Source organism: Phaseolus vulgaris, chromosome 2, assembly GCF_000499845.2.
Source record: "Phaseolus vulgaris cultivar G19833 chromosome 2, P. vulgaris v2.0, whole genome shotgun sequence".
In the NCBI taxonomy this organism is placed as follows: domain Eukaryota; kingdom Viridiplantae; phylum Streptophyta; class Magnoliopsida; order Fabales; family Fabaceae; genus Phaseolus; species Phaseolus vulgaris.
In genome coordinates, this window is record NC_023758.2 from 37,664,980 (window position 1) to 37,677,815 (window position 12,836).

General features: G+C 37.4%; 1 protein-coding gene across 1 annotated transcript; it reads left to right on the forward strand.

Annotated features, from left to right (window-relative positions):
- Positions 1-1,805: 1,805 nt before the first annotated feature.
- LOC137811861 (metacaspase-1-like) lies at positions 1,806-12,554 on the forward strand. Its single transcript, XM_068613716.1, has 6 exons — positions 1,806-2,289; positions 5,834-6,061; positions 6,400-6,730; positions 6,832-6,949; positions 7,028-7,207; positions 12,209-12,554. Exons 1-6 carry the CDS (start codon positions 1,998-2,000, stop codon positions 12,266-12,268), a joined length of 1,209 nt encoding a protein of 402 aa, XP_068469817.1. The 5' UTR covers positions 1,806-1,997; the 3' UTR covers positions 12,269-12,554.
- Positions 12,555-12,836: the final 282 nt, after the last annotated feature.

The window sequence follows — 12,836 nt, forward strand, 5'->3', positions numbered from 1 at the left end:
TGTGATTTAACATGTTTATATTTCATTCAATAGATCCAAACTGATTAATTTCAAAGTTTCAATTTATTGCTTGATAAATCAGCTTTTAAACATGAGCCAATGAAAAGTATAATGTGTAGCCAAACATGCTATATGGAACATACTATATCAATTAAGTAGTTTTATCTCATTTTTCCAAAAATTTCTATTCTACCTACTTAGACCAATCACTAAACCTATACCTAATAACGAGTTTTAAAAGTGAAAAAAACAATATTAGAAGAAAGTTAAGAGAACTCTAATACTTACCATGCTAGCCTAATTTTTTTCTTAATTAATAATTTGAGTTTGTTCTTTATTTTAATAATATAAAAAAAAACTAAAATTGAAATTCATTATTTATATTTCCAAATAAAAAGTGAGTTGTGTAGTTATCAGGTTAAAAGTTAAAAATTTCTTGGAGACTATACTCTCTTTAATTTCTTAATAGTAAATACACTCACATGTCTTAAAAGGTAAAAGAAAAACTTGTCCTTCACGCACACAGATCAACCCACAAGTAAATTCATCCATTACAAAAATTAAAAATAAAATAGGTCAAATAAATTCAATTAATTTTATAAATAGTTAATGATGAAGTTATTATTTCTCTGAAGTCAATAGATCCTTCTATCAATATTTAAAGATTAAGCTTATAATTAAGTTTTTCATGAACTCACCTTTTAATTTTTTTTTCAAAAATATTGTTTAAATGTTTTACAAAATTTAATTTTTGATTTTTTTTAAAAATGTTTAGTTGGTTTGAAATTATTATTTTTGTGATTGAATTTGGTATTCATCCATACAAAAAATATTAATGGAGGAATTGTATCAAAGTTTTATTAAATGCATCATACTGAATTAGATTTTTCATAAAAAAAAATGTAATAAGATATGTTTCATCCATTATCATCCAAAATAAACTACCATTAACATGTCTTATTTATTTTTTAAAATTGCGCTAGATGTTTTTCACAGTTAACAATACAGTCATCAATGGGTTATAACAAGGAAGTAAAATAATGTCAAATAATTATAAAAAAAAATAGTTTTCATAGGAAATAATACTGTAGTTATCACTTTCTTTTACAGTAGTCCAATATCAGTGACTTCATAGCTTCATACATAATAGGAAATAAAATCTTAAATCTTTGGCATATCAAGCTCTGGAGTGGCGTGAATATATGTAAAAACGTGAATTGATAGCTGATAAAAAATAATTTAATTAGATTAATTTATAATATTCTTTTTAATCACTTTTATACGTACTAATTACCAATTATTTTTTATGTTAATTTAGTACGAATATATTAATGAGATGCTTACTCATTTTTTGTGTGCAAGTGAGTCTATTAAGCTGAGAGCATCTGGTTCTTACTGCTATCATAGTGAGAATAAGGATCAGAACCATATCTTTCTTAGACGACGTAAATTTGATAAGGAATTCTTAACACATTTTCTTTTTCTCCTCTTTATGACTCCTTAACAACTCACTGTTATGGAATTATTCTAAGTCCAGTATTCATATGTTGACTAATTAACTAGAGAATAACTAAAGAGAGAAATAATTTTTGGCTGCAAGAGAACAATTTTAAAATTACATTGTACCACATTATAGTTATAAACGTGTTTTTTACAATTTGTTTTTCAGTGTAGAAGTTATCAAATTAACATTTTTATTTCTTAAGTACACTAACCTTAGCCAACACTAGTTAAAAGTAAGCATCTGCCAACTTTTTTATTCTATGTTTCTCTCTTTTTTCAAAAGACAAAGTTAATGCATGCACGCTTTCTGGGGGCCCTCACTTTCTCATTGTCAATTATGTACAACACAATTTTCAGCTTTCAACTTAGAAAAAGTTTACTTAACGTCTAGGTAAGCATGAACACACGGTGAGAGTTGGGAGCATATGAGTCTGCATCATAAATTTTGATGCTGCCCACATGCTTGGCCTAGGAAAAACTTCAGTTAATTAGCCATGGAAGCTACATCTAAATGCAGAAGGTACAGAAAGAGTGTTTTATCTCCCACAAATACATCCATGAATGGTTGCTATGCGTCCAAAAATATCTCTAGTTTTCTGTCAAACGGAGAAGCAAAAGTTTCCTGTAGATGTTGCAAAGAAGAGTGTCACTGCTTATTGCCCTCAAGAACAGTCTCATCACACTTTAGCAATTCAACTTTGGAACAACATAGTTCAAAGCAAGAATGTGGAATATGCCGTCCAGTGAAAAAATTTGGAACCAGATTGTTGATGTTGGGAAAAACGGGTAATTTTCCCACTAAAACAAAACCCTAACAGAGCTACCCGACAAATAATATTGAATAAATAAAGCGGAATAATAAAAGAGATAAAGAGGAAAAACACACCCGAAAATTGTTAACGGAGTTCGGCCTGTTTAGCCTAATCTCCGAGCACAGCAAAAACAACTCCCTTTTATTATTATGAGAGAAGATATTACAAATTGGGATATATAACAGTGAAGGAGAAGAGTTTAATTTATAACCCTCAAACCTCCTTCCCAAACAATGAACCCACCGATGTGGGACTTGGGATTAAGCCAAAATCAACAAATCTCCACCTTGGCTTAATTTCAAGTCCCACCTAAAACAAATCTTCTCACAACATAACAAAAAACAAACTTTACAGTGCTTCAAATTTGCGCCTCCGGGCGCCAACTTCAAATGTGCAAAATATTAACCAAGTCTAAACAATATTCAAACTTGGCCCTTGTAACCACCTTGCCTTGTAGCAAACATCTTCTTTATTAGAAAATTCTTCTTTCTTTGCAAATACCCATTTGCACCCAATTGCCTTCTTACCTTTTGGTAATTGTGCCAACTTCCACGTCTTGTTCTTCTTCAAAGACTGCATCTCCTCTTCCATCGCACCCGCCCAATTACCACTTTCTGAACTCAGAATGGCTTTTGGGTAAGTGGATGGAATGTCATCAACAACTGGAAGTGCATAGGCAACCATATCCATGAAACGAGCAGGCTTCTGAATATCTCGTCTTTGTCTTCTAACTGCAATTGGCGCTGATTGTTGTTGAGATTCTTGGGTAGGAACCTCTTCCTCATCTGACTCTTCTTCTGCCATAGGAGAGTCACTTGTGGTATTTCGTGTTGGGATCACCACTGTCGGCTCAAACTCCACCTGCTTCCGAACACACTCCACCTGTTGTGGAGTACTATCAGCTCCTTCTGGATTTACCTTCTTTAACATGGCAGATTCATCAAAGGTAACATCCCTGCTGATAATCGTCTTCTTTGCCTCTAGACACCACAAACGGTATCCCTTCACTCCAGGACTAAAGCCCATGAAAAGAGCCTTCTTTGCCCGTGGATCCAACTTTGATTCAATCACATGATAATATGCAATAGAACCAAAAACATGCAAAGAATCATAATCAGTTGCAGGTTTTCCAGACCATACCTCTAACGGGGTTTTGCCATCTATAGCAGATGATGGCAAACGATTGACGAGATGTTGAGCGTATGTCACAGCCTCAGCCCAAAACTCTCTGCCTAACTCAGCATTAGACAACATACAACGAACTTTCTCCACAAGTGTCTTGTTCATACGCTCCGAAACCCCATTCTGCTGTGGTGTTTTTCTAACAGTGAAGTGCCGAACTATGCCACAATCTTGACATACCTTCAGGAACGGATCACTCTTGTATTCTCCTCCATTGTCTGTTCGGAGAACCTTAATCTTCCTTCCTGTCTGGTTTTCAACTTCAGCTTTCCACTTAAGGAAAATTTCAAGCACATCATTTTTGTTCTTCATAGTAAACACCCAAACTCTCCTGGAAAAATCATCCACAAAAGTGACAAAATAATGCCTACCTCCGATTGACGGAGTCTTGGCAGGTCCCCACACATCTGAATGCACATAATCCAGAATACCCTTGGTATTGTGAATTGCAGTGCCAAACTTCACTCTTCGTTGCTTTCCCAGAACACAATGCTCACAAAATTCAAGTTTGCAAGCCTTCGTACCTTTCAACAATCCTTGCTTGGTAAGAATTTGCAAGGATTTCTCTCCAGCATGTCCCAACCTCATATGCCACAACTTCGTTGCCTCAGCATCCTTCTTAGAGTTAGAAGTTGCTGCCGCTACTGTCCCCACCACTGTACTACCTTGATAGTAATACAAATTGTTCTTTATCACGCCTTTCAACATCACCAGTGCTCCCGAAGTTGCTTTAAGAATTCCATCTCGCATCGTCACAACTAGGCCTTTAGATTCTAAAGCCCCCAATGAGATGAGATTCTTCTTCAACTTTGGCACGTACCGTACATCCCGCAAAATTCTGGTGGATCCATCATGATTCCGCAGCTTGATTGAACCTATCCCGACTGTCTTACATGGATTATCATTACCCATGTAAACAACCCCGCCATCGAGTTCTTGAAAATCAAAGAACCATTCCCGAATGGGACACATATGATAAGTACAACCTGAATCCAATATCCACTCATCTGGATACGATGATGCTGAAAGCGAGACAATTAAAGAGATATCTGATTCCACGTCACTTTTGCATTCTACAACATTTGCATCTTGTGGAGTCTTCCCTTTCTTCTGCAGTTTTGGACAGTCTTTCTTCCAGTGTCCTTTCTCATGACAGAAAGCACACTCATCTTTGGCAACGACTCGACCTTTAGACTTAGACATCCCTCTTCTCTCCTTTGTTTGGCTTTGCTGACGACCTCTTGCCACCAATGCTTCTTCTGATGTCGTTGATTTGGTTCTCATCTTATCCTGCTTTCTTAATTCATGACTATATAAAGCAGAACAAACAGCATCTAACGACACATTCTCCTTCCCGTGAAGGAGCGTAGTCTCCAAATGTTCAAATTCATCAGGAAGAGATGATAACAACATCAAAGCCAAATCCTCATCCTCAAACTTCACATCTAAATTCAACAGGTCTGCTACTAATTGATTAAACATAGTGATGTGTGCATTCATAGTAGTACCTTGTTGGTAGTCAAATCGGAACAACCTTTTCTTCATCAGGAGCTTGTTCTGACCACTCTTCTTCAGAAACTTGTCCTCCAATGCCTTCCACAGTTTGTGTGCAGAAGTCTCGTTTTTTACAGCGTACTTCTGCTCTCTGGACAGGCAGGATCGAATAGTTCCGCATGCCAACCGGTTGATGATGCTCCAATCTTTCTCCTCTACCTCTTTTGGTTTCTCTCCTTCAATAGCAATATCAAGACCCTGCTGAAAAAGAGAGTCCAAGACCTCTCCTTGCCACATGCCAAAATGTCCAGTGCCATCAAATATTTCCACCGCCAATTTCAAGGTGGACACCGGGAACCTCGACCATGATGAAGAGGAGCCCGACACTCTGGATACATCCTTGGCTTCTTCTTCTTGATTTGCCATTACAAACTCAAAATATAATATTCAATATTACAAATAATTTCAAACAACCCAAGGCGAACCTTCGGCTCTGATACCACTTGTTGGGAAAAACGGGTAATTTTCCCACTAAAACAAAACCCTAACAGAGCTACCCGACAAATAATATTGAATAAATAAAGCGGAATAATAAAAGAGATAAAGAGGAAAAACACACCCGAAAATTGTTAACGGAGTTCGGCCTGTTTAGCCTAATCTCCGAGCACAGCAAAAACAACTCCCTTTTATTATTATGAGAGAAGATATTACAAATTGGGATATATAACAGTGAAGGAGAAGAGTTTAATTTATAACCCTCAAACCTCCTTCCCAAACAATGAACCCACCGATGTGGGACTTGGGATTAAGCCAAAATCAACAGTTGAAACTTGGTAATCTAGGAGGTTCAAACAAAAATGAAAATTTGCTGAGTGCCTCGTTATCTCATTCAATGCCCTCTTCCTCAGCCTTTCCCAGCACTGGCAGGTATAATAAACGAGCGGTTCTCTGTGGAGTTTCTTACAGAAAGAAATTCAGGCTCAGAGGAATCATTAATGACATTAGGAACATGAAGGAACTGCTCATCAAGAATTTTGACTTTCCAAATGAGTGCATACGAATCCTCACTGGTATCTCTAGAAATTTGTTATTTGTTTCTGTTCATTTGATGGATTTCACTGTATCTTTCTAGTTTGTATTAACGCTTCACAAAGTCAGTCTGAAAGCACGCAAATACAGTAATTTGATACTTTACAATAGGAACAAAATATTTCTTAGATTATCTATAGATATTGAATTAAAGTTTAGTTCACAGATGATCTGAAAATTGGTTAATACGAATGAAATTACTAATACAGCTTATGTTGTTCTACCACTAATTTGTTTCTTGAGAAGTATCTCTCATACCTGTTTTCAGTCCCATTGTGCCACAAAGTTTTCTCATTTCAAAACTGAATGAATATTGCAGAACATGAGCAAAATGCAAATTTGATACCAACGAAACACAACATAATGGAGTCCTTAAGGTGGCTGGTGAAGGACTGTGAGCCAGGAGACTCATTAGTCTTTTACTTCTCGGGACACGGTTCTCAGCAGCCAGATTTCAAAGAAGATGAAATTGATGGGTTTGATGAGACTCTTTGTCCTGTTGACTATTTGATAGAAGGAATGATCATTGACAATGAAATAAATTCCACCATAGTTTGGCCACTAAAGAAAGGTGTCACACTTCATGCTATTGTTGATGCTTGTCATAGCGGAACAATTCTTGATCTATTGTTTGTCTATAATCAAGAAAGGTAAGTGCCTTTTTTTTTGTTTTCTGCCATATGAATTTTCCACTTTCCATTGACCACAACCCCATTAAAGGAATTTGAATTTGCATGGTGTATGGTTGTAGTGGGATGTGGGAGGATAACAAACCCCCTTCAAAAGAACCCATAAGAAAACATTCAAGTGGTGGATTGGCAATTTGTCTTAGTGCATGTGAAGATAATCAGACAGCTTCTGATAGCTCTGTAAGAATGTTTTGGATTTTTATTTTGACAATGCAATGTAGATGGATCCTCATGGTGGATTTTGACCAACCTACATAGGTTTTTGGTAAGGGAATGAATGGTGTTTTGACTTATCTTTTCACAAAAACAATCAGAGAATACCCTGGAATAACTTATGGTCGTCTCCTACAAAATATGCATGAAGAGATTAAGAAGATTAACCGAAGCAGATGTAATAACCTCATATGCCAGCCTATCTTCAATCGTAAAATTCCACAGGTTCTATTCCATCACCATTCATTAAGTTCTGTAAAAAACAGACACTCACTCACACTTAAATTCTCTCTAAAAGAAACACTCTTCTTTGTAATTCTCTCTATTGTATTTCTTTCTGTGGTGTATCTTACAAATGAGAGAACATCCTTTTTATAGGCTTTAGGAAGCTCTTCTAGAAAGATCTACATTATGACCTTAAAATCCCACTTACAACTTTTGACCTTTCACCTATCCAAACCCTCATTCTATAATATTCTAGTAACTTCTAATTTTAAAACCCACAAACTAACATTTAAAGTTTATTCAACAAAACTCCCCCATAAACTTAAATGTTTCTACCATCCATCATGCCAATCATCTTCTTGTATTTGTCGAAAAGTACTTTCGGTAGCGGTTTTGTGAAGATATCTGCAACTTGATCCTGACTTGCCACATGCACCAATTCCACACTTCCTTTCTTCACATGATCACGGATAAAGTGAAAACGAACGTCAATGTGTTTGCTTCTTTCATGGTTCACTGGGTTCTTTGCCAACTCAATTGCTGATTTGTTGTCAACTTGAATCACAGTTGCATCTAGTTGCTTTAGCTCCATCTTACTCAACAAGTTTCTCAGCCATATCGCATGACATACACACCAAGATGCTGCCACATATTCAGCTTCACACGTCGATAGCGTCACGATCGGTTGCTTCTTTGAAAGCCAAGAAAATGCTGTGTTGCCCATAAAGAATTCATATCCCGATGTACTTTTCCGATCATCTATGTCTCCGCACCAATCGCTGTCAGAGTAACCCACCAACTTGTAATCTTCTGCTTTTGAGTAGAACAATCCGAGTGATACAGTACCTTGGATGTACCGTAGGACTCGCTTCAACGCCTTCCAATGTGAGTAAACCGGTTCCTCCATGAATCGACTTATGATGCCGACACTTAATGAAAGATCCGGCCTTGTGCATGTGAGATAACGAAGGCTTCCTACCAAACTCCGGTATCTACTTGCATCGACACGTTCTCCTCCATCGAACTTTGAGAGTTTTGCACCTGGTTCCATTGGTATTGATACTGGGTTGCAATTTTCCATCTTGTACTTCTTCAAAATCTCCTTTGCATATTTCTCCTGTGATACAAAAATACCTGTCTCTTTTTGTCTAACTTCCAAGCCAAGGAAAAACTTCATCAATCCCAAATCTGTCATCTCAAATTCCCGTCTCATTGTGCCCTTAAACTCTTCTATCATATCATTATTGTTACCCATAAAAATGAGATCATCAACATAAAGAGCAACAAATATCATGTTACCTCCATTGTTCTTTGCGTAAAGAGCATGCTCGTAAGGACATTGCTTGAACCCGTTCTCCTTGAAGTATGTATCGATACGAGTATTCCATGCCCGCGGTGCTTGCTTCAACCCGTAAAGTGCCTTCTTCAATTTTAGCACCTTCTTCTCCTCTCCGATTTTCATGTACCCAGGTGGTTGTTCGATGTAAACTTCTTCTTCAAGCACACCATTCAAGAATGCCGACTTGACATCCATTTGAAATATCGACCATTTAAATTGAGCCGCTTGGGAAATGAGCAATCGAATTGTCTCCATTCTTACAACGGGAGCAAACACCTCATCGTAGTCAATTCCCTCCTTTTGTTTGTATCCCTTTGCAACGAGTCGCGCCTTGTACCTCTCTATCTCGCCTTGAGCATTCATCTTTTTCTTGAATATCCACTTCACACCAATGGGCTGACTTCCCTCTGGCAATTCTGTTAGCTCCCATGTGTTGTTGCGGTCAATCGCTTTAATCTCCTCATCCATGGCAGTTTGCCACTTCTTGTCTCGCACCGCCTCTTCAAAGCTGATATTTTCAGCATCTGCCAAAAGACATACTAGGTGTACCTCATTTGTCGAATCATACAAATCATGCAAACTTCGAATTTTAGGTTGTCGTGGTTCATCTTCATCATCGGTTGTTTCGGAATTTATACTTGTCGGTGATGATTCTCCAACTTCAATCATAACCTCTGAAGAATTGTTCCAATCCCACTCGCTTGCTTCATTTATTTGCACATCACGACTCACCGTCACCTTCTTGCTTATTGGATCAAGTAGCTTGTACCCTTTTGTCTTCTCATCATACCCAATAAAAACATACCTTTTGCTTTTGTCTTCGAGCTTCGTTCTTCGTTGATCTGGTACGTGTGCATAAGCCACACTACCAAACACTTTGAGATGAGAAACTGTTGGCTTTTGTCCGCTCCATGCCTCTTGTGGTGTTTGATCATCTAACTTCACATGTGGACATCGATTTTGCACATAGATGGCGCATTGCACAGCTTCCGCCCAAAATTCCTTTGGCATCTTTTTGCTCTTAAGCATTGTTCGAACCATGTCGAGAATGGTCCGATTCTTCCTCTCGGTCACACCATTTTGTTGAGGAGTGTATGGTGCAGTTAGAAATCGCCTTATGCCTTGCTCCTCGCAATACTCCAAGAAAGTCGTTGAAGTATACTCGCCACCTCTATCAGATCGTACAGCTTTGATCTGTTTATCAGTTGTCCTCTCCACCATCACCTTGAACTTTTTGAACACCTCAAATGCCTCGGATTTTTCTTTCAGAAAGTAAACCCAAGTTTTCCGTGAGAAATCATCAATGAAGGTAATGAAATACCTTTTACCGCTGAAGGACTCTGGAGTAATTGGTCCACATATGTCGGTATGAATCAATTCGAGAGGTTGCTTAGCCCAATATTGAGCCTTCTTTGGAAACGAGGTTCTCACATGCTTGTTGAGCACACATTCTTCACAAAATTTTCCCTCGTAGTCCATGTTGGGTAGCCCGTGCACCATATTCTTCTTCGCTAACTCTTTTAGTCCACCATGATGTAGGTGACCAAAACGGAGATGCCACAACGATGCCTTATCTTCTATGTTGACTTGCAAACATTTTTCTCGTATGCTTCTCAAATTCAGCTTGTACATCCGATTTCTTGCCATCTCAATTCGGGCAACCAAACGCCCTTGCTTGTTCTTCAAGTGTAGGAGTCGATCTTTCAAAAATATCGAGTAACCTTTCTCCGTGAGTTGCCCCATACTCAAAATGTTGGACTTGAAGTCTGGTACGTAATAAACATCTTGAAGTGACCCAATTAAGCCATCCTTTTGTAAGTAGCAAACCGTACCTCGCCCTTTGACCTCCACCTTTGATGCATCTCCAAATGAAACATGACCATCTTCAATCTTTTGCATATCTTTGAATAGGTACTCATGACCGCACATATGGTTGCTTGCTCCAGAGTCGAGGTACCACAGAGTGTCATTGTTAATGTTGACTTCATCTTGAGCCATCAAGAGAACACCTTCATTCGTTTCGACTTCCAAGGCTAGGTTGGTTGTTTCTTCTATCTTTATATCAGCACGACAATCTTTTGCAAAATGCCCCACTTTACCACAATTGTAACATTTGTCAGAGTTACAATCCTTCGCATAGTGACCATATTTGTGACATTTGTAGCACTCGATGTTGGAATAATTCGATCGGCCGCCTCTTCCTCTACCACGTCCTCTTCCACGCCAATTTGGTTGGCTCGACTGTTCCTTCTCCTTATAGTACCCTTCATGGTTGCTGCCTTTTCCACCACGACCGTTTCCACGACTTCCACGACCACGCCCTCTATATTGAGAATTTTGATGATAGAGTACCTTTTCGTCTTTGATTGACGCCTTGGTTTGAAGTGCTTGCTCGAGTGTTTCCTCCTTCTTCTTCTTCTTTCGTTGCTCGTGTGCCTCGAGAGAACCGGCGAGCTCGTCGACTGTGAGCATCGCAAGGTCCTTTGACTCTTCTATCGCGCACACAATACTCTCAAAATTGTCTGTTAATGTTCTCAAAATCTTTTCCACAACTCGTGCATCGGTCAGAGTTTCACCGTTTCGGTTGAGTTGATTCACCACAGCCTGTACACGCGTGATGTAGTCAGATACACTTTCTGACTCCATCATCTTCATGTTCTCCAACTCGCCACGCAGAGTTTGTAGACGCACTTGCTTAACTCGGTCAGCTCCTTTGAACACCTTCTCCAATATGTCCCATGCTTCCTTTGAAGTGGACGCACCAGCAATCTTCTCAAAAATTGCCTCATCAACAGCTCTATACAACATGTACAAAGCTGCCTTATCTTTCGATCGCATATCTTTCAATGCCTTGGTTTGAGCTGCCGTATAACCCGTGGTATTGGTTGGTTCTTCAAAACCTTCTTCGACCACCTCCCATGAATCCTGAGAACCGAGAAGAGCTTTCATTTGAATGCTCCAGTTGTCATATCTGGTCGCCTTCGTTAACCGTGGTAGCGGTATTTGACCCGTCACATTCGCCATTGGCTCTTGATACCAAATTGTAAAAAACAGACACTCACTCACACTTAAATTCTCTCTAAAAGAAACACTCTTCTTTGTAATTCTCTCTATTGTATTTCTTTCTGTGGTGTATCTTACAAATGAGAGAACATCCTTTTTATAGGCTTTAGGAAGCTCTTCTAGAAAGATCTACATTATGACCTTAAAATCCCACTTACAACTTTTGACCTTTCACCTATCCAAACCCTCATTCTATAATATTCTAGTAACTTCTAATTTTAAAACCCACAAACTAACATTTAAAGTTTATTCAACAAGTTCTGTGTTGAGGCATACAAGAAATATCCATACTATTTATAGTGTTTGTTTCCTCAATTTATACTCATCAGATGTTTTAAAATTTGTCAGAAATTATGATATTGCATGAGTCATGTTTCTTATATAAATAGCATGATTAATGATTTTATAATTATCAATAAATTTTAAGTCATAAAAGTAAACATATATTAGAATGTGTTCAAAACTATGTTAGAACACTCCTCTTTCTAAAAGTAGATGCTAATTGGTCATATTGCATCAACAGCCATGTCTAAAAATGGCCATGCATTATTTACTAAATATATAGTTTTTTTCTTGATGAAACTGAATACATATTGCAGGATCCTCTTCTATCATCATCAGAGAAATTTGATGTCTCTAGGAAAAAGTTCACCTTGTGAGATCATTAAGTATGAAAAGACAATCCTGCTATGAGTTAATTGGTAGCAGGAACTTGAATTCAGCATCTCCACTTGTTTTAATAATAATATGAATGAGTATTTGTTTTCAACTTCAAGCTTAACACCAATGATTGTGGTGTTGAAGAATATCAGCATTTTACTTTCAGTAACTGTAGTGACCTATTGGAATCACTCTGCCAAAAGTGAATTTAGATGGTTGATCAATCATTTTGGAATATTATCTTACAAAATAAATAACAAATGGATCTGAAACATTTTAGTAGCATACGAATTTTTACCATTGATTGGTGAAAACTGTTAGAATAGAATTCTTGACATATGATTCCTTTAACTAATTGATTTGAAATTTTAAACAGATAATTTTTTTTATAAAAAGATTGAATCTAGTATGATAAAAATAAGTTGTTTGAATGGAAAATTTTAAAAAACTTAAGAATTTAAAAGAGTAATTTGATTTTAAAATTATATAATTTTAAATTCTACTTCATAATTTATATATTTTTTTTAATTTGTTATGCATTTATATTCAATGCTTAATTATGGAGTC